The 16,261-nt window shown below is 33.9% G+C and overlaps 4 protein-coding genes across 4 annotated transcripts; 1 reads left to right on the top strand and 3 right to left on the bottom strand.

Moving 5' to 3' along the window:
• Positions 1-1,382: 1,382 nt before the first annotated feature.
• LOC128202407 (larval/pupal rigid cuticle protein 66-like) lies at positions 1,383-2,834 on the top strand. The gene is made up of 2 exons (XM_052902638.1): positions 1,383-1,516; positions 2,268-2,834. The coding sequence occupies exons 1-2, from the start codon at positions 1,505-1,507 to the stop codon at positions 2,751-2,753; spliced, it is 498 nt and encodes a 165-aa protein (XP_052758598.1). The 5' UTR covers positions 1,383-1,504; the 3' UTR covers positions 2,754-2,834.
• Positions 2,835-5,679: 2,845 nt separating this feature from the next.
• Positions 5,680-6,714, bottom strand: LOC128202410 (larval cuticle protein A2B-like). Its single transcript, XM_052902656.1, has 2 exons — positions 6,624-6,714; positions 5,680-6,433 (listed from the first exon to the last, which is right to left on the bottom strand). Exons 1-2 carry the CDS (start codon positions 6,633-6,635, stop codon positions 5,828-5,830), a joined length of 618 nt encoding a protein of 205 aa, XP_052758616.1. The 5' UTR covers positions 6,636-6,714; the 3' UTR covers positions 5,680-5,827.
• A 2,529-nt stretch (positions 6,715-9,243) lies between these two features.
• Positions 9,244-10,700, bottom strand: LOC113516556 (larval/pupal rigid cuticle protein 66-like). The gene is made up of 2 exons (XM_026900976.3): positions 10,585-10,700; positions 9,244-9,907 (listed from the first exon to the last, which is right to left on the bottom strand). The coding sequence occupies exons 1-2, from the start codon at positions 10,594-10,596 to the stop codon at positions 9,359-9,361; spliced, it is 561 nt and encodes a 186-aa protein (XP_026756777.2). The 5' UTR covers positions 10,597-10,700; the 3' UTR covers positions 9,244-9,358.
• A 2,839-nt stretch (positions 10,701-13,539) lies between these two features.
• Positions 13,540-15,052, bottom strand: LOC113522126 (cuticle protein 21-like). Its single transcript, XM_026907803.3, has 2 exons — positions 14,985-15,052; positions 13,540-14,475 (listed from the first exon to the last, which is right to left on the bottom strand). Exons 1-2 carry the CDS (start codon positions 14,994-14,996, stop codon positions 13,684-13,686), a joined length of 804 nt encoding a protein of 267 aa, XP_026763604.3. The 5' UTR covers positions 14,997-15,052; the 3' UTR covers positions 13,540-13,683.
• Between the last annotated feature and the right edge of the window lie 1,209 nt (positions 15,053-16,261).

The following is a 16,261-nucleotide window of genomic DNA, read 5'->3' as shown; positions in this document are numbered from 1 at the left end:
CTTTATATTTTATTGCATTATTTAAAAAAAAAAAAATATCAAAGATGAACCAACAACTAAAATTTTCATTATAGAAAACAACAGCAAAAATAAAAGCTGATTACAGATTTTCACAAATAAAACCAAATTCAAACTAAATGCATACAACATCGCTAATACATACAATCAACTGAACTAAACTTGAAGGTAGGCAGTTGTGCAAAATAATATGTTGAAATTACGAGTTTAAAGATGAATTGTCAAAGAATCACTAACTCACCACACGTCTCGCCGATTCAGTCTTAGAATCAAATAAATTTAAACCGATATCTCTAGATATTTTATTAAAGTTATTACCTACATAATATCAATTGATTTATAGGTATGATTAATTATTTTTATATTCGTATTGATATATATATATATATATATATATATATATATATATATATATATATATATATATATATATATATATATATATATATATATATATATATATATATATATATATATTGATACGTACATATAAATCATACATGATTAGTGTGATTCGAAATACAATCTGTTCTGGTATTAGTTCCATATTAATTTAGTAATGAAAAAGTTGTTTATTTTGAGGGAAAGTTAATAATATAAAATAATTAATATAAAAGCGTTTAAATGAAAACCTAAGTACAGATACTTTTGTTATCTAATATCTAAGCTATCGATAACCTATTACGATAACTATGCTTTAATATTTTCTATCCATATTATGTTCTAATTTATCCATTAAATTATTAGATATAATTTATGTCCAATTGTATGCTAATGATTTATTTTTTATTTAAATATCAACTACAAACTGACCTTCTCTTTTTTGTCAGTTTTGGATAAAATTTTTGGGTATATGGGTATTTCAATTTTTACGTTTAGTGAAATTTTTAATTATAGTAGAGTTATGACTTCATAGCGAAATAATTATCAAAAAATAACTCTAGATATAGGTCTAATAATTTAATTGAAGGGATCTCGAAACTATCTAGATACTTTGCCTAACCAAACATACGATGGAAGAAAACATAAAAATAAAAAATAACTAATAGAAATGTTTTTTTTTGGTTCGATAATGCGTACGCAATATACAACATCTATTAAAGTTATACGGAAATCGAATATAAACCATATATTTAAATTTCGAAAAAAAATTCTAAATTTAAATTTAGGATTAGAGTAGTTAAAATGTTATAGTAATTAATTAAATCTATATTAGAGTAAAAAACTTCTTTAAAATAGTTTTTTTTTACTCTAATAGCAGGCAATTACCGGCTCAAATTCCACATTTGTCATTAATTCATAAAACTTCAAAGTAATGGCGACAAGTATGCTCGATTTATTGCAATCAGTCTACATGAGCCGACCTATTTTCAAGTTCGACTAGTGACCGCAGTTGCTCATATATGATTATGACTGGACCTTACTATATAAGAGCACCTTCCTCGTATGTGCTTCATTCTTTGTGTGTACTATCCCAAGATCAGAAATGGCAGCTAAGGTAGGAATCGCTTTCGCTAATATAATAATTATAAAATACTATTATTTTGTAGATAAAATACTTATACCAAAAAAGAATTACGGCTGACCTTTTTTTATCAGTCATAGGGGGAGGTTTTTATCAATTTATATTATTTTTTATTTGAATGTTACACGAGAATTCTGCTTATTCTGTATATATTTCACTTATTCTTTTTTTTTTAAGTTTATTTTTAACGAAGTCTATTTATATGTATAACGGGAATTTTATGAACTTACTATGTTTGTCGTTTCTGATAATTACTTCAACTACATCGGGAAGTCCTCTTTAGGGGGATTATGGTGCTTTGAATCACAGCGTCTCATCTCGCTGTATAATTAATTGACAAATACAGTAAATTCATAAATTTCCCCTAAAACATATATGTAAACATAGATCGTACTTCTCATTCAATTTTTTTGTTATTGAAAGGATTTATTTTAGGGATAATTCGTACTTATTTTTTCGGAATTGAAATTAATTTGCATAACAATATATTAAATAACAATTGTTATTATTATTTAAAAATGTCTAACATTCATATAAATATATGTACATAATATGACATGCGAATTAAATGTTGACGTTTAATACTTAATATCGACTCATTCATTGTTGGCTTTTAAATAATATCAACCAGATTATATCTACAGGAAAACTAAATATTTCTCACGCAGTTTTTTAGGCTATCCGTATTGCTCGTATTGTCGACTGATTTAATTATATTTTCCAGTTGGTGGTAGTGCTCGCAGCCGTGGTGGCGGTGGCCCACAGCTCAGTGGTGCCAGTAGCCCGAGCAGACGCCGACTACACCAGCTTCGCGTACGACGTCGCGGACCCCAACACCGGCGACTACAAGAGCCAGGTGGAGACCCGCGTCGGCGGCAACGTGCAAGGACAATACTCGCTGCTCGACGCCGACGGCACCAGGCGCACTGTTGACTATGCCGCCGACGACGTCAACGGATTCAACGCCGTCGTGCGCAAAGACCCCGCTGTTGTCGCTGCACCTGTAGTCGCCGCTGCGCCCGCAGTAGCCGCTGTGCCCGCTGTGGTTGCCGCCCGCACTATCGCCGCTCCTGCTGTGGTTGCCGCCCGCACTATCGCTAGCCCTGCTGTGGTTGCCGCTGCTGCTCCAGGCGTGATCGCTCGTACTTATTCCGCTCCTTCTCTATATTCTGCTCCTTTAGCCTACTCTTCTCCAATTTCTTACTGGTAAATTGCATAACATTCCACGTTGTAAATACTGTTGTATAGTTATGAACGTAAGTTTACAATTAAAGTGAAACTACCAAAATTACTTTTATTTTATTTATTTACTCATAATGATGATAACCTTTCTCAAGAATTGAGCTATTAAATGCGGAATATATTTTTTAAATCCAACTGGTAGGTCCAGAGATTAGCGGGTCCAAACAAATAAACTCTTCTGCTTTGCTGTAATAATATAGATATACAATATAATGGAAACTATGTTAACTAACTATATTATATACATAAGGCAAGACTTATGTGTATAATAAATAAAGTAAATATTATTATCGAAGCACTAGAAATATAACAATGTTTCAAACTGGCATATATTTTTAAAATATCAAAGTAATTTTTCTTGTATAAATGCGTTAAATAGTTAGATTTTTTAATTAACAAATAATGATAGAATGAAAACTCTTTAAGTATTACATAAGTTAACAATATGTAAGCAAAATAATAATGAATCGCATTTATAAAGGAAACCCTAATCACATTCATTTATAAGTATTTATTCGTACTTTATATACAAATATTTATATATATTTTTTTCTTTTTTTTTATACAACTTAGAATGGCACACAAGCTGACGGTCCACCTGATGGAATGTGGTAACCGTCGCCTATAGACATGTGCAGTACCATGGACATAACAGAGTATAATGTTTCGCCCATAATACCCCCATGTGTTGCCATTCCTGAGGACTCAGGTGTTATTCCTCTGTATTCAGTAATTTCACGCCATATCCTACCCTTCTAATCGAAACGTATACAAGCACAACTGCTTCACGGTTATAAAGATAAAAATACCTTTTTATATTACTTGTATTCGGTGTGCGTACTTGCATAACTAGCTCGTACTTGACTAGTTCTTGAAATTAGAATTGCTACTATATTTCCGTTCACATTGAAATGTCTAGAATTAAAGATTTGCATATAAGTAAGTATTATTATTATCAATACTTTGATATAAAATTAAGAAAATTGGAACATTGCAATGATTTTATTGTAATTAATCTTATAATATTTTGTGTAGTATGTGGATGTTATTTGGAATCAATTTATTTAAAAAATAGACAATAATACTACAATACAATTTTAGCATAGTGGAGGGATATTATTAGTAATGGGGACTCTAATCCCATCCTAGTAATACACCCTATTAGGTCGACTTAACCGCAATCCCTACTTGAATTCATCGTGATTAATTCCTATTGAATTCATCACAATGGGTTATCTGACCTGATTTTACCTTCATCGTTTCATTTTTTATTGGCGCACAGCCATTGTATGCCGTTAGCATAGGCATGTGCGGAGTGTATAATTCCGTTTTCACACATTAAAAAAAAAAAAAACAAAACAAAACACAATTTTAGCGTAGGTACACCTATCGTTTCGCCATACCAAACGGACTTAGGTTACATTTTATACCAGACAAACTAATACGTTCCAGTCATGCGGACAAAGTCTGATTAAAAAATATATTGAAATTTAATGAGTAGGGTAGCATAGTTGAAATAGTATACTATATTATGTCCACGGTACAGTTCATATCTATAGGTGACGGTTACCATTTTCCATCAAGTGGGCAGTCAGCTTGTGTGCCAATCTAAGTCGCGTAAAAAAAATTTACAATGACGAACCTTTTTTTGTAAAATAAAAAGAATTATTTATTATATAAAAAATCCGTAAATAACTATAAATATGCAAGGAAACTGTATTGTAAACATTAATACATAATATTGCAAGCAGGTTGATGACTCAGATGTTACAGATGTTAAGCTCAATGTCATGAAATGGTAGTGGGTTGAGCCCACTCGGAGATAGCCTATAACATTGTAATGAACAATTCGTAATAGGATATGCTTCACTTATTTGGTAGCGGATAATGATCTTAATACCTGCCTAACATTTCATATTGAGAGCACGTTCCATTTTGCGTTCTATCTACTTACTTATATTGCAAAGCACGACTTTATAATTTTGAACCTGCCATTTTGTCCACGAGTACTGTCTTAAAATAAAATGGGTACTTAGAGTTTTCCTATTTTTAGATATTATTCAAATGTACAGGTATAATTATGATGTAATGTGGAGCCAATTACAAATACCAGAGGGAGACTTTGTAAAAAGTCGTTTGTTTGGGCACCTCTGTCCCATTTGTGTTTCTACTGTAAAGCAGTTGTGTTTGCATGGCTGTGTTTTGGTTTAAAAAGTGGAATATGGTAATGAATCTACAGGATACAGAGGAAAAACAACGGAGTCTTCAGGAATGACAACGCATGGGGGGTATTATGGGCGAAACAGTATACTCTGTTATGTCCATGGTACTCGTTATGTACATGTACATGTTCTTGTCTATAGGCGACGTTTATCACTTTCTATCAGGTGAGCTGTCAGCTTGTTTGCCATTCTAAGTAGCATAAAAGAAAATTCTTAGACATATTATCTATTAAGCAGTATAACATTTGGAAATATTTATATGATTTTTTTTATACTTATCTATTTCACATACTGCTCTAATTGAATATATTGAATACTAATTACATACACTCAGACAAGCAGTCAAAATATGAAAAAAATATTATTTCGACTTCTATTAATCTTATTAATACCCCATATATAATTTTTTCTTAATATCTCCCATGTACAAATATCGTCTATTTTCAATTTTATAGGAATTTAGAAAAAATAAACAAAGGCGTAAAAATATTTAAATGTAAGAAATTGTTAATCAAGGAAAAGACTACTTGATTTAAAAAAAATATTGAAAGTGCATATAAAATTCTACACCACTTCTACGGAGATACTATACTACTTCTAATAGTCGGAAATAGATGTAATAAGAAGGTAATTATAAAATGATATGAATAAAGAGTAAATGAGAGACAAAAATATTTTTAAATTAGTTTGTATTTACACATTTAAATGTTTTATATGAAATTTTGTAAATTGAACACATAAGCAACAACAAATATTTATATGACTTATTTGTTATATATTATATTTATATAATAATAATAGTCTATTTTCATTACTCGATTTACCAATAAGAAGCAATAGGTGCTGAGTAGCCGTAATACGGTGAAGCAAGACTACGGGCAGCTACTACCGCGGGACTGGCAGCAACTGAGTTGTAGATTGAAGGACCGGCGTAGACAGAGGGAGCAGCATATGTACGTGCGGCTACTACAGAAGGAGCCGCGACCACGGCGGGAGCGGCGACGGTTCGTGCTGCAACGACAGCGGGAGCGGCGATAGTGCGGGCGGCAACCACAGCAGGCGCAGCGGCTACTGCGGGCGCAGCGGCTACTGCGGGCGCAGCGGCTACTGCGGGCGCAGCGGCTACTGCGGGCGCAGCGGCGACTACGGGCGCAGCGACAACAGCGGGTTCTTTGCGCACGATGGCGTTGAAGCCGTTGACGTCATCGGCTGCGTAGTCAACAGTGCGCCTGGTTCCGTCAGCGTCGAGCAGCGAGTACTGTCCCTGCACGTTGCTGCCGACGCGGGTCTCCACTTGCCTCTTGTAGTCGCCGGTGTTGGGGTCCGCGATGTCGTACGCGAAGCTCGTGTAGTCGGTATCTGCTCGGGCTACTGGCACCACTGAGCTGTGGGCCACGGCCACCATGGCTGCGAGCACTATAACCAACTGAAAAATTATAAAAAATTAATTAAGATAAGAGAAACTTCATTTTGCAATATGATATTATTGTTAAATTTTCTTTTAATCACGAGCTATTAACAATATTGTTAAGAATGATGAGAAACTTGCTGTATAATTTTAGATACCATTTTGAACTATATATTTAATTTAATCTATTTTATAGCAGGTAATTCACCTTAGCTGCCATTGCGACTAGACTAGAAGATTTCCTCTCGTCAAATGAATACAGATGCTGCGTAAGAGGAGCTTTTATATGAATACAAGGTGCCAAAAGTAAGGGTGTAGCTTGTGCACGGTCACTTAGTGGTCTTTAAAAATGCGATACTCGCACGTGGTATTGCACGATAAGGATCCGGAAACGCAAGGTCGTCTATACATCTGGATACAGTACGCGAGGAAAGAATTATAATGTAGTTGAACAGGTAATCGAATATATAACATCCGTAGATACAATTTATATACTTTAATTACTTATTTATTATATTTAACAAATAAGTTTAATTAAAATTAAATAAAATAATATTTTAATTATATTAAATAAACAGTTAAATTTAATAATAATAACAGATTCCCAATTCGCTCCTTTAGGAATCACTATATGTAAAAAATAATAAAATTTTATTATTGGACACTTTCTGAATATTTTATTGCCATTCTGAGAAACCCGACAAATTTACAAGTCAATATTATAATATATCGGAGTCCGCTCATGACACCGTTGAGTACAGTCAATGTTAGTGGAAATGGAGCCTGTTTTCTTAGCGTTATTCTTCTAAACGGAACATGGAAAATGTCCCTTCGACGTGCTTGAGCATAATTAGAAGGCATCCTAATGAATATCGATGCCATGATGCTCTGATTATATTTATACCTTTTAAACACTTTTAAAATATATTCAATTAAAGTTAATTTCCATATTACTTCAAGTGAGTGATAATGTTTTAAGAAAAACGCTGCTGTTTATCTTTCGACCACTGATATCCCTTAGTCGCCTCTTACGACCCATGGGTAATGAAGAAGTAGCCTATTCTATGCTAACACAACACAGCAATAAGATCTTAAGTAGTTTAAATACCTAATATTTGCAACATTTTTTACGGTTTATTTTCGTCTAACGTTATGTTTTTTTTTTTATGTTCTACCACTACTTACGGCCGAAAAAAATTTAATTTCGCAATAACATTTTCTAAGTAGTAATTGATACATATTAATGCTAATTGATTAATTATTTATATTGATTTTATGTATCTAAATCAATGCCATATACGTAATGGACAAATATTTTTTATTAGGCATTCGTGTTTTAATTAAATCTAACAACAATTATATACAATAAATACAAATTTATTCCGCAAAAAAAAAAGACCGTCAATTATGTTAAAACGACTGATAAAAGGCGATATGTTTTATAAATGTTTTAGATTGGTTTTATAAAACTTAAAATGCCAATAAGATGACGACGCGCCTGGTGGAAAGGGAACGTCGCTTATAAACGTGAAGAGCACCATGAATATCACAGTGATTTCCATGGTACCCCTTTTGGGTTATCATTCTTGAGGACTATGGTGTTATGCCTCTGTATCCTTTACTACCATATCTCATATTTTAAGTATGCAAAAACTACTGCTTCACGGCAAAAACACGAATGGGAGAGAGGAACCCAAACAAATGACTTTTGCACAGTGTCCCATTGGTAGTTAATTTTAATATATAATAATTAAGGAAATTAAATTAAATATATAAATATGTATTTAAAATGGAGAATAGTATGTTTACAAGTTAGTTTTACTTTATAATCAGTAGAGTTATGTTTCCCAAAGAAAACAGTGACTTCAATTGGTATAAAAGTAATATAAAATATGTGGACTTATTCTAAACAATTGATCCGCGATTTTGTCCTCGTGAACGGGATATCTTCACTGATCAGGATAAATAGAAGCCACCGTCGTTCTTCATCTAATATGTATAGTACTTGTTTATCTAATTTCATAGTGATTGATTAAGCTGTTAAGGCGCCAAGAGATATGCCAAGTTGCGTCTTTCGAATAATATATGTCACTATTTCGAATATTCCACTTACTTGTATGACAAATAATCAATAAAATAAGGATTCTAAATTTAAATAAACAGCCTTATAATATAAGGTACATATATAACCTACCAGTAAAATGTTCACTGCTTTTCATCCTCAGGAAGTCCTAAGAGGCGATTAAGGGCTTTATGCACAATACATCATTGTAAGAATGGGAAGAAAAAATTGATACACCTCTTCTAGGAAGATACCCGTGGGCAGCAATGGGATATTAATGGGTTTTATGGTAGGTATGATAGTCCTCATAATTTTATATCAATTTTTCAAATATAGATATGGCAATAAATATTCTGCAGGAACAATGATTTTGTAACTTTTGAATTTAAAGTTTTCTTTGGATATATTGTCTGTATTCATATTTTTACACAATTTGTTACTAGTGTATGTATTTTTTAATATTATAAATATAAAAGCGATTTGACTGTCTTATTAATTATTATTAATAAATAAAAAAAATCGAATTGATTTAGATTACATAGCTGTAATAATTTTGATTTGAAGGATTTAAACCATACTTATTTACTTGTATTCTCTGTATTTAAACATCTAATTTATATGATTATATAAAAATTATAAAAATAAATTGTATTAATTATAGTAATGTAATTTATTAATAAATTAAACATTTATTATTGGTATTTATCTAAACATTTATGTTTTATATATGAAGATAAAAATATACAAAAATAATAAAAGACTGTAAAAGAGTTTTTGATTTTATGTTTTATTTATTTTCAGGTAACAGTACTCAACATTCGATCATTACGATATAGAACAAGTCATAGTCGATCGATAAAAGTTCCAACACTATTTACAGTTTACCAATACGACACAGGGGCAGAGTAGGATGCGTAAGGGGAAACTACAGAACGTCCAGCAATAACTGCAGGGCCGGCAGCGACTGTGTTGTAGACTGAAGGAGCGGCGTAGACAGATGGGGCAGCGTATGTACGTGCGGCGACTACAGAAGGAGCCGCCAGCACGGCGGGAACGGCGACGGTTCGTGCAGCAACCACAGCGGGAGCGGCGATAGTGCGGGCGGCAACCACAGCGGGCGCAGCGGCTACAGCGGGCGCAGCGGCGACTACGGGCGCAGCGACAACAGCGGGGTCTTTGCGCACGACGGCGTTGAATCCGTTGACGTCATCGGCGGCGTAGTCAACAGTGCGCCTGGTGCCGTCGGCGTCGAGCAGCGAGTACTGTCCCTGCACGTTGCTGCCGACGCGGGTCTCCACCTGGCTCTTGTAGTCGCCGGTGTTGGGATCCGCGACGTCGTACGCGAAGCTCGTGTAGTCGGCGTCTGCTCGGGCTACTGGCACCACTGAGCTGTGGGCCACGGCAACCACGGCTGCGAGCACTACGACCAACTGGAAAACAGAAAACGTATTTATTAATAAAATAAAGAAAATTGTTGAGTATTAGTGAAAGTTTAAGGAGAAAGTTTTGTAGTTAACCCTTTTATATTTTTAAATTTGGTTCAGTTAAATTGCTACATTATTAATGAATTAATAATAGTAAAATTCACTAAATTTTTCTTGTTTAAAAAGATGAAATATGTTAAAGATATGCTGTTAAAGATGTATATACTGTGTTAGATGTACGAAATTATGAATTAATTAATTTAAATCAACTTTATTTAATAATTAGCAGAATAGAATAGAATTAGAATAGTCAGTAATAGTTACCAGAAAAAAAAAAATTGTTAAAACAGAAAATACAAAAATATTACATATAAAAAGTGTTTCATACTAGTCAAAAGGAACTGACTCAGCTAATGCTGTGAGTGTCACAGTGCAATTTATACAGTTGCATAACGCTGGTTTACAGCCAGTCCCTCTCTTAACAAAATATAACAAAGATACAAACAGGTACAAGTGCAACTGCATGTTACTATTTTAAACAGTAATCATAAATAAATCAATTAAATTAATAAAATTTAGACAACGACGAATTAATTATAGAATTGAGAATTAAAAGCATTGTAAGTAATCTAGACTATCACAAATTAAATTCGCGTTATCACAGATAAAAAAAATTTGATTACCTTAGCTGCCATTGCGTCGAGATTATAGGATATTCACTCGTTAAATGATAATGTTGGCAGAGTCCGAGTAACTTTTATATGAGCTTACAAACGTGAGGGCGTGGCACGGTTTGCGTATGGTTACTGGTTGAACTTTATAAATCGAGTAAGTACTGATTGTAAGCACAGGGATGCGGAAGCGCAAGGTCGTTTGTTCGAATGGTTATTAATATAAACGTACATAGAATTAACTGTTTAGAGACTAGATTGACTATTAGCTTAATCATATAATTATTATAATTGACTTCTTATAAACCATTATATTTAGGTCTTATGATAAGTTCTGTAATACTAGAGGTATGTGATACACCATAGACTAAAGTAAATTGGTAATGTTTCTCCAATATTAGAGGCATTTTGAGGGCATTGTCGATATAAAAGATTTTTCATGATTTTTTTAAACTACTTACAGTTTTAGTGTTTCGAAAAAATATCTACTGTAACCACAGGTACTATCTCAAATTTAGGATCTATATAATTTACGGTTGTCTATTCTTTATATCATTTACAAAAACTAAACTTAAAATAGTTGTAGGTCTCATCATAATGGGTAAAGCAAATTATGAGATTTAACTCGCAATAGAATGATCATCGTATTAAGTTGTACAGAATGTAGAGTTTGTTGTTAATTGGCTTATTATATTTGCGAAAAAATTTCAAGATAATATAAGTCCTTAGTTCCTTACTAATTTCTAAAAGTCAATTAGTATGTGTTCAACCATCGCTAACTAGCTTACAGCTCCCATTCGTGTTTCAACCGTGAAGCAGCTGTGTTTGCATGGCTGTGTTTCGGTTTGAAGGGTCCCGAGTCCTCAGGAATGGCAAAGCATGGGCGGTATCATGGGCGAAACAGTATTATGTCCATGGTACTGCTCATGTCTATAGGCGACGGTTACCACTTTCCATCAGGTGGGCCGTCAGCTTGTCTGCCATTCTAAGTTGTATAAAAAAAAAAGCTGGCGCGCGGCGTTCAATACAATTTTTCTGACCATTACTTCCCATTTTATTATAATTTCGACATTTATTAGTCAATTAATGTTAAACAGTGTGTCACATACGTAAATAAACTTCATTTACTAGAACTATGTTCTATCCTTACGAATATTACAAATGTGAAAGTGAGTTTATTTGTGTCCTGGCGTCTTAACCGCTTAACATATCATTATAAAATTTGCTATACAGGTACATATAGTACCTGGATAATAGAAATATAGAAGGATTTAAGTTACGTGTTAAACAATTACATTATGATTTTACGGCTCGATTTAAGTTAACTACAATTGCTATTCAGATGAAGTCGTAAATGACTACGCTAATATTTCTGTTATACTTATAGTAACTTATATCAAAGTATCAAATAATGTAATTAATTAGTTTTATAGGGATTGTTTATATTAAAATCCTTTATATTTTTTTTTATATCTTTCATATATAAACATTCTTCAATTACAATTTTATTATTAGGATATCCATATGCTTATGCAAAATTTCGATTCGATATGATAACAAGAAGTATTTAAAAATTTGATTACAAATTGAACTGGAAAGACTGTTTGAAAAAGTTTAATAAAAGTTGTAAAAACAAGTTACAATTATACCAGTAGTTATTCGAAACTATTATACTAGTAACTATACAATACTAAACTATTGACAAATGGGCAGAGCTTGTTTTTATAACTTTATAATGTGATACTTTTGTAAAAATTTCATATTTACATGAAGTGGTTTCATCATATTTCTAGGTGTGTACAGCCAAGGGTTTTATTCTTTGGCACTACATGCTTCTGCTTCTATTCGTAGAGGAACACTTGTAATCTCAGATTCTTCAAGTGAATGATGAATAGTGAATAATCTTATGGTATATAAAAGATGGGAATTAACACTATCATTTAGGTAAACTATTGACTAAAAACCAAACGACGTGAAAGTTTAAAAGTTAACTATTTGGTTATGTAGTTTGTTGGGTTAGCACATTTTGTCTTAGATCTTGCCATTATTTTCCATCGAGTGAAGTAAGTCCACGAGCGAATCCGAAGTCTAATAAAAAATATCATAACTTCTGCAGTTTATGTTCGATCTATATGACACTTTATGGGAAGATATAAAAGCGTCACCCCATAACGGGTGTAATGAAACAACATTTACAATAATTTTATTATCTTGGAATATCGAACGTTCAGATGAATTTTTTATCACATATCATCAAAACATACGTGGAATGTCGTTAAAAAGTTATTTTTAAATGAAATCGATAATTCTTACTGGTGGTAATGATGAAGTCTTCGACAGATAGTATGAGGTCTATTCGATATAAAGAAGCTTGTTTTTTTTTTATTTTATTTGAGAAATCTTAAAAATACTATTAGATGAAAATAAAAATAAAAATATTATTAGATGAAAGAGCCAAACTCAATCCAATCCAAATTTGAAAGTCATCCAAATGGATGACTAAATGTACTGTACTACACGTAAAAGAAAAAGTTTAATTTTTTAAAGTTAAGTAAATCCTGAGGTATTTCCGGTGATGCCATTCCTCGCTTCATACTTTATTACTTACTTATTTCTTTCTAAACATGAAAGTAAGTTTGTTTGTTTGTTTTTGGTATCTTAACAGTTCAACTAGTTGTCATGAAATTTCTTATATACTTGCTTAATACTCGCGAATGAAAATCTGTAAATATTTTTAGCCAACAATCCCTTTTTTTTTAACAAAATATACTTTATTTTATTTCTCGATCTTCTGCTATTCTGGGTAAGTATTCAATAAATAGCATCTCCTAATAAATTATTCCTTTTCAGTACATCAAATATGAAATATATTTTTTGCTATGGGTTGCATTTTGAGTTTGCTGGAAGACTACTCTTGTAGAGTTATTAGTGTATACAATAAACTATAAAATAAATAAAAAATTTAAGTAGTATTTATATATTTTTTTTTATTTATACATCTTTTTTGTATATGTACAAATATTTAACAATATTTACAATCATTCGCTGTAGTTCAGAGCAAGTCGTTGTCTATAACTAAGGAGTATTAAGTTATAATCTTTGATATATCATTTACCAGGAGGACAAAGGAGCAGAGTAGGATGTGATGTAAGGAGAGGACACAGTGCGGCTAATTACAGCGGGACCAGTGGATATTGTACTGTAGACTGAAGGACCCGCGACTACTGCGGGCGCAGAAGCAGCATAGATACCGGGAGCTGCTACAGTACGAGCGGCAACTACGGCAGGGGAGGAGGCCGCGTATACAGCGGGACTCGCTACGGTACGGGCGGCGACCACGGCGGGAGCAGAGGCGGCGTATACAGAGGGAGCCGCGTAACGGGCGGCGACTACGGCAGGCGCAGAGGCGGCATATACTGAGGGAGCTGCGATGGTACGGGCGGCGACCACGGCAGGAGCAGAGGCGGCATATACAGAGGGAGCTGCGACGGTACGGGCGGCGACCACTGATGGACTAGCATAAACTGAAGGTGCGACTACAGTACGCGCGGCAACTACAGCGGGCGCGGCTGCGGAGTACACTGGAGCGGCAACAGTGCGGGCGGCAACCACAGCGGGCGCAGCGGCGACTACGGGTGCAGCGACAACAGCGGGATCCTTGCGCACGACAGCGTTGAATCCGTTGACGTCGTCGGCGGCGTAGTCAACAGTGCGCCTGGTGCCGTCGGCGTCGAGCAGCGAGTATTGTCCCTGCACGTTGCCGCCGACGCGGGTCTCCACTTGGCTCTTGTAGTCGCCTGTGTTGGGGTCAGCCACATCGTACGCGAAGCTGGTGTAGTCACTGTCTATTCCAACCACTGAACTGTGGGCGACTGCCACTAGAGCGGCGAGTACTACGATGAACTGAAAGTAATGGAAACAGTTATGTTATTTAAGTTTTTATATTAATAAAAATAACAAACTAACGGATCATCTGATAGAAAATTGTAACCGTTATTCATAGATATGCACAGCACAATAAATATTTTATATTATATATATCCTGACATTCACAGTACCCCTCAAGTGTTGCCATTCCGAAAACTAAGGTGTTATACCTAAAACGTACTTGGGAGTAATGTCTCATATGAAACAGATCAATTATCTCAGGTCATGTCTTAGTTCGATGTCCTGAATAAGAATTCGACCAATTATAGATTTTTGAGTAATCTGTTCGATTATTGATAGATTCCAATATGTTAATAAAAAAAGTTATTAGACAAATCGATCATTCACTATAACGGCAACACTAAACGCTACGCGCAATCTACGGTTATTGCGAATAGATATTTTTAATTTTATAAATATGGTAATTCTCGAGCACTCGCGTTTAATATTTGTTATGCATTAGATAGAATTAATTAATTGATCACCTTAGCTGCCATTGCGTTGGGACTACAAGATATTCACTCGGTAAATGAATACTGATGCTGTGCTCGTGGTGCTTTTATATGGGCTTCCAAACGCGAGGGCGTGGTGGCTGCGCGTACGCATGGCCACCGCCTGATCTTTAAAACGTCAATCTTGATAGACATTACTATGCAGATGAATCCTGAGACGCAAGGTCGGTCAGTAATCTGTATCTGTTGCAACAGAGAAATTATTGATCAGTTTTTAAAATTATCACATGAAGGAAGAAGCTCGTATAATAATTACTATAAATTTGAGAGGGGTTTTATATTACAGTTTCTTTTGTATTGAATATTGTTAAATATTTTCACTTCCTATAATAATGGCCTTCTGCAACATATACTAATTTAGTAGTTGCAAGTCGCTACCTAAAACATATAGTAGTGTTAATCTAGGATAGTTTTAATTCATACCTATTCTACCATTAAAAAGTGATAAGTTTCAAATACTTTTATTGTTTAAGAAAAAAAAAAACAATCATTCACAATATTCTCACATGTTCAAAGAAATGTCGGATGATAATTAGGAAATGCTAATTAGTTTTATATATACCTAGTTATAAATGCAGGATTATATAGGATTGTTCTTTATTGTGATTTTCTATACATAGTACAGTTTTAAATATTTAGATTCAAACATAGCTAGGATCTGACAGAAAACATGATCATATATGAAAATCTATAATTTTTACTAACTGACTATAATATTGACTAGGATAAAGGTAGCCTTTTTCCATCTACTGTTACTATTTGCAAATGACGATTAAGTAGGCCGTTAAGGCGTTAAAAGACGACAAAGAAACAAATTGTTATTTAGTTTCGTATTTATAACATTAATAAGGATATGATACTTTTATTTTGCCAAAGACGGAGAGAAGCTTCTTTCTGCATTAAGCAGTGGATGTAGAAAAAAAATATGTGGAATTATCAATTTTGTGCATTAATGCATCAGCTTTTTTCAAATAAATAACAAAACAATGCCTTATTATTATTATTTTTATTTTTTATTTTTTTTTTATACAACAGAATGGCAAACAAGCTGACGGCCCACCTGATGGAAAGTGGAAAGTGGTAGTAGCAGTACCATGGATATAACAAAGTATAGTGTTTCGCCCATGATATCCCCCATGCGTTGCCATTCCTGAGGACTCAGGTTTTATTCCTCCGTACCCAGTAAATTCACGCCATATCCCACCCTTCAAACCGAAACACAGCCATGCAAAAACAACTGTTTTGCGGTT

This window comes from Galleria mellonella, unplaced genomic scaffold, assembly GCF_026898425.1.
Source record: "Galleria mellonella isolate WM207_F2 unplaced genomic scaffold, CSIRO_AGI_GalMel_v1 utg93, whole genome shotgun sequence".
Classification (NCBI taxonomy): domain Eukaryota; kingdom Metazoa; phylum Arthropoda; class Insecta; order Lepidoptera; family Pyralidae; genus Galleria; species Galleria mellonella.
The sequence above is the reverse complement of the archived record's forward strand: the minus strand, read 5'-3'. Positions and strand labels throughout refer to the sequence as shown.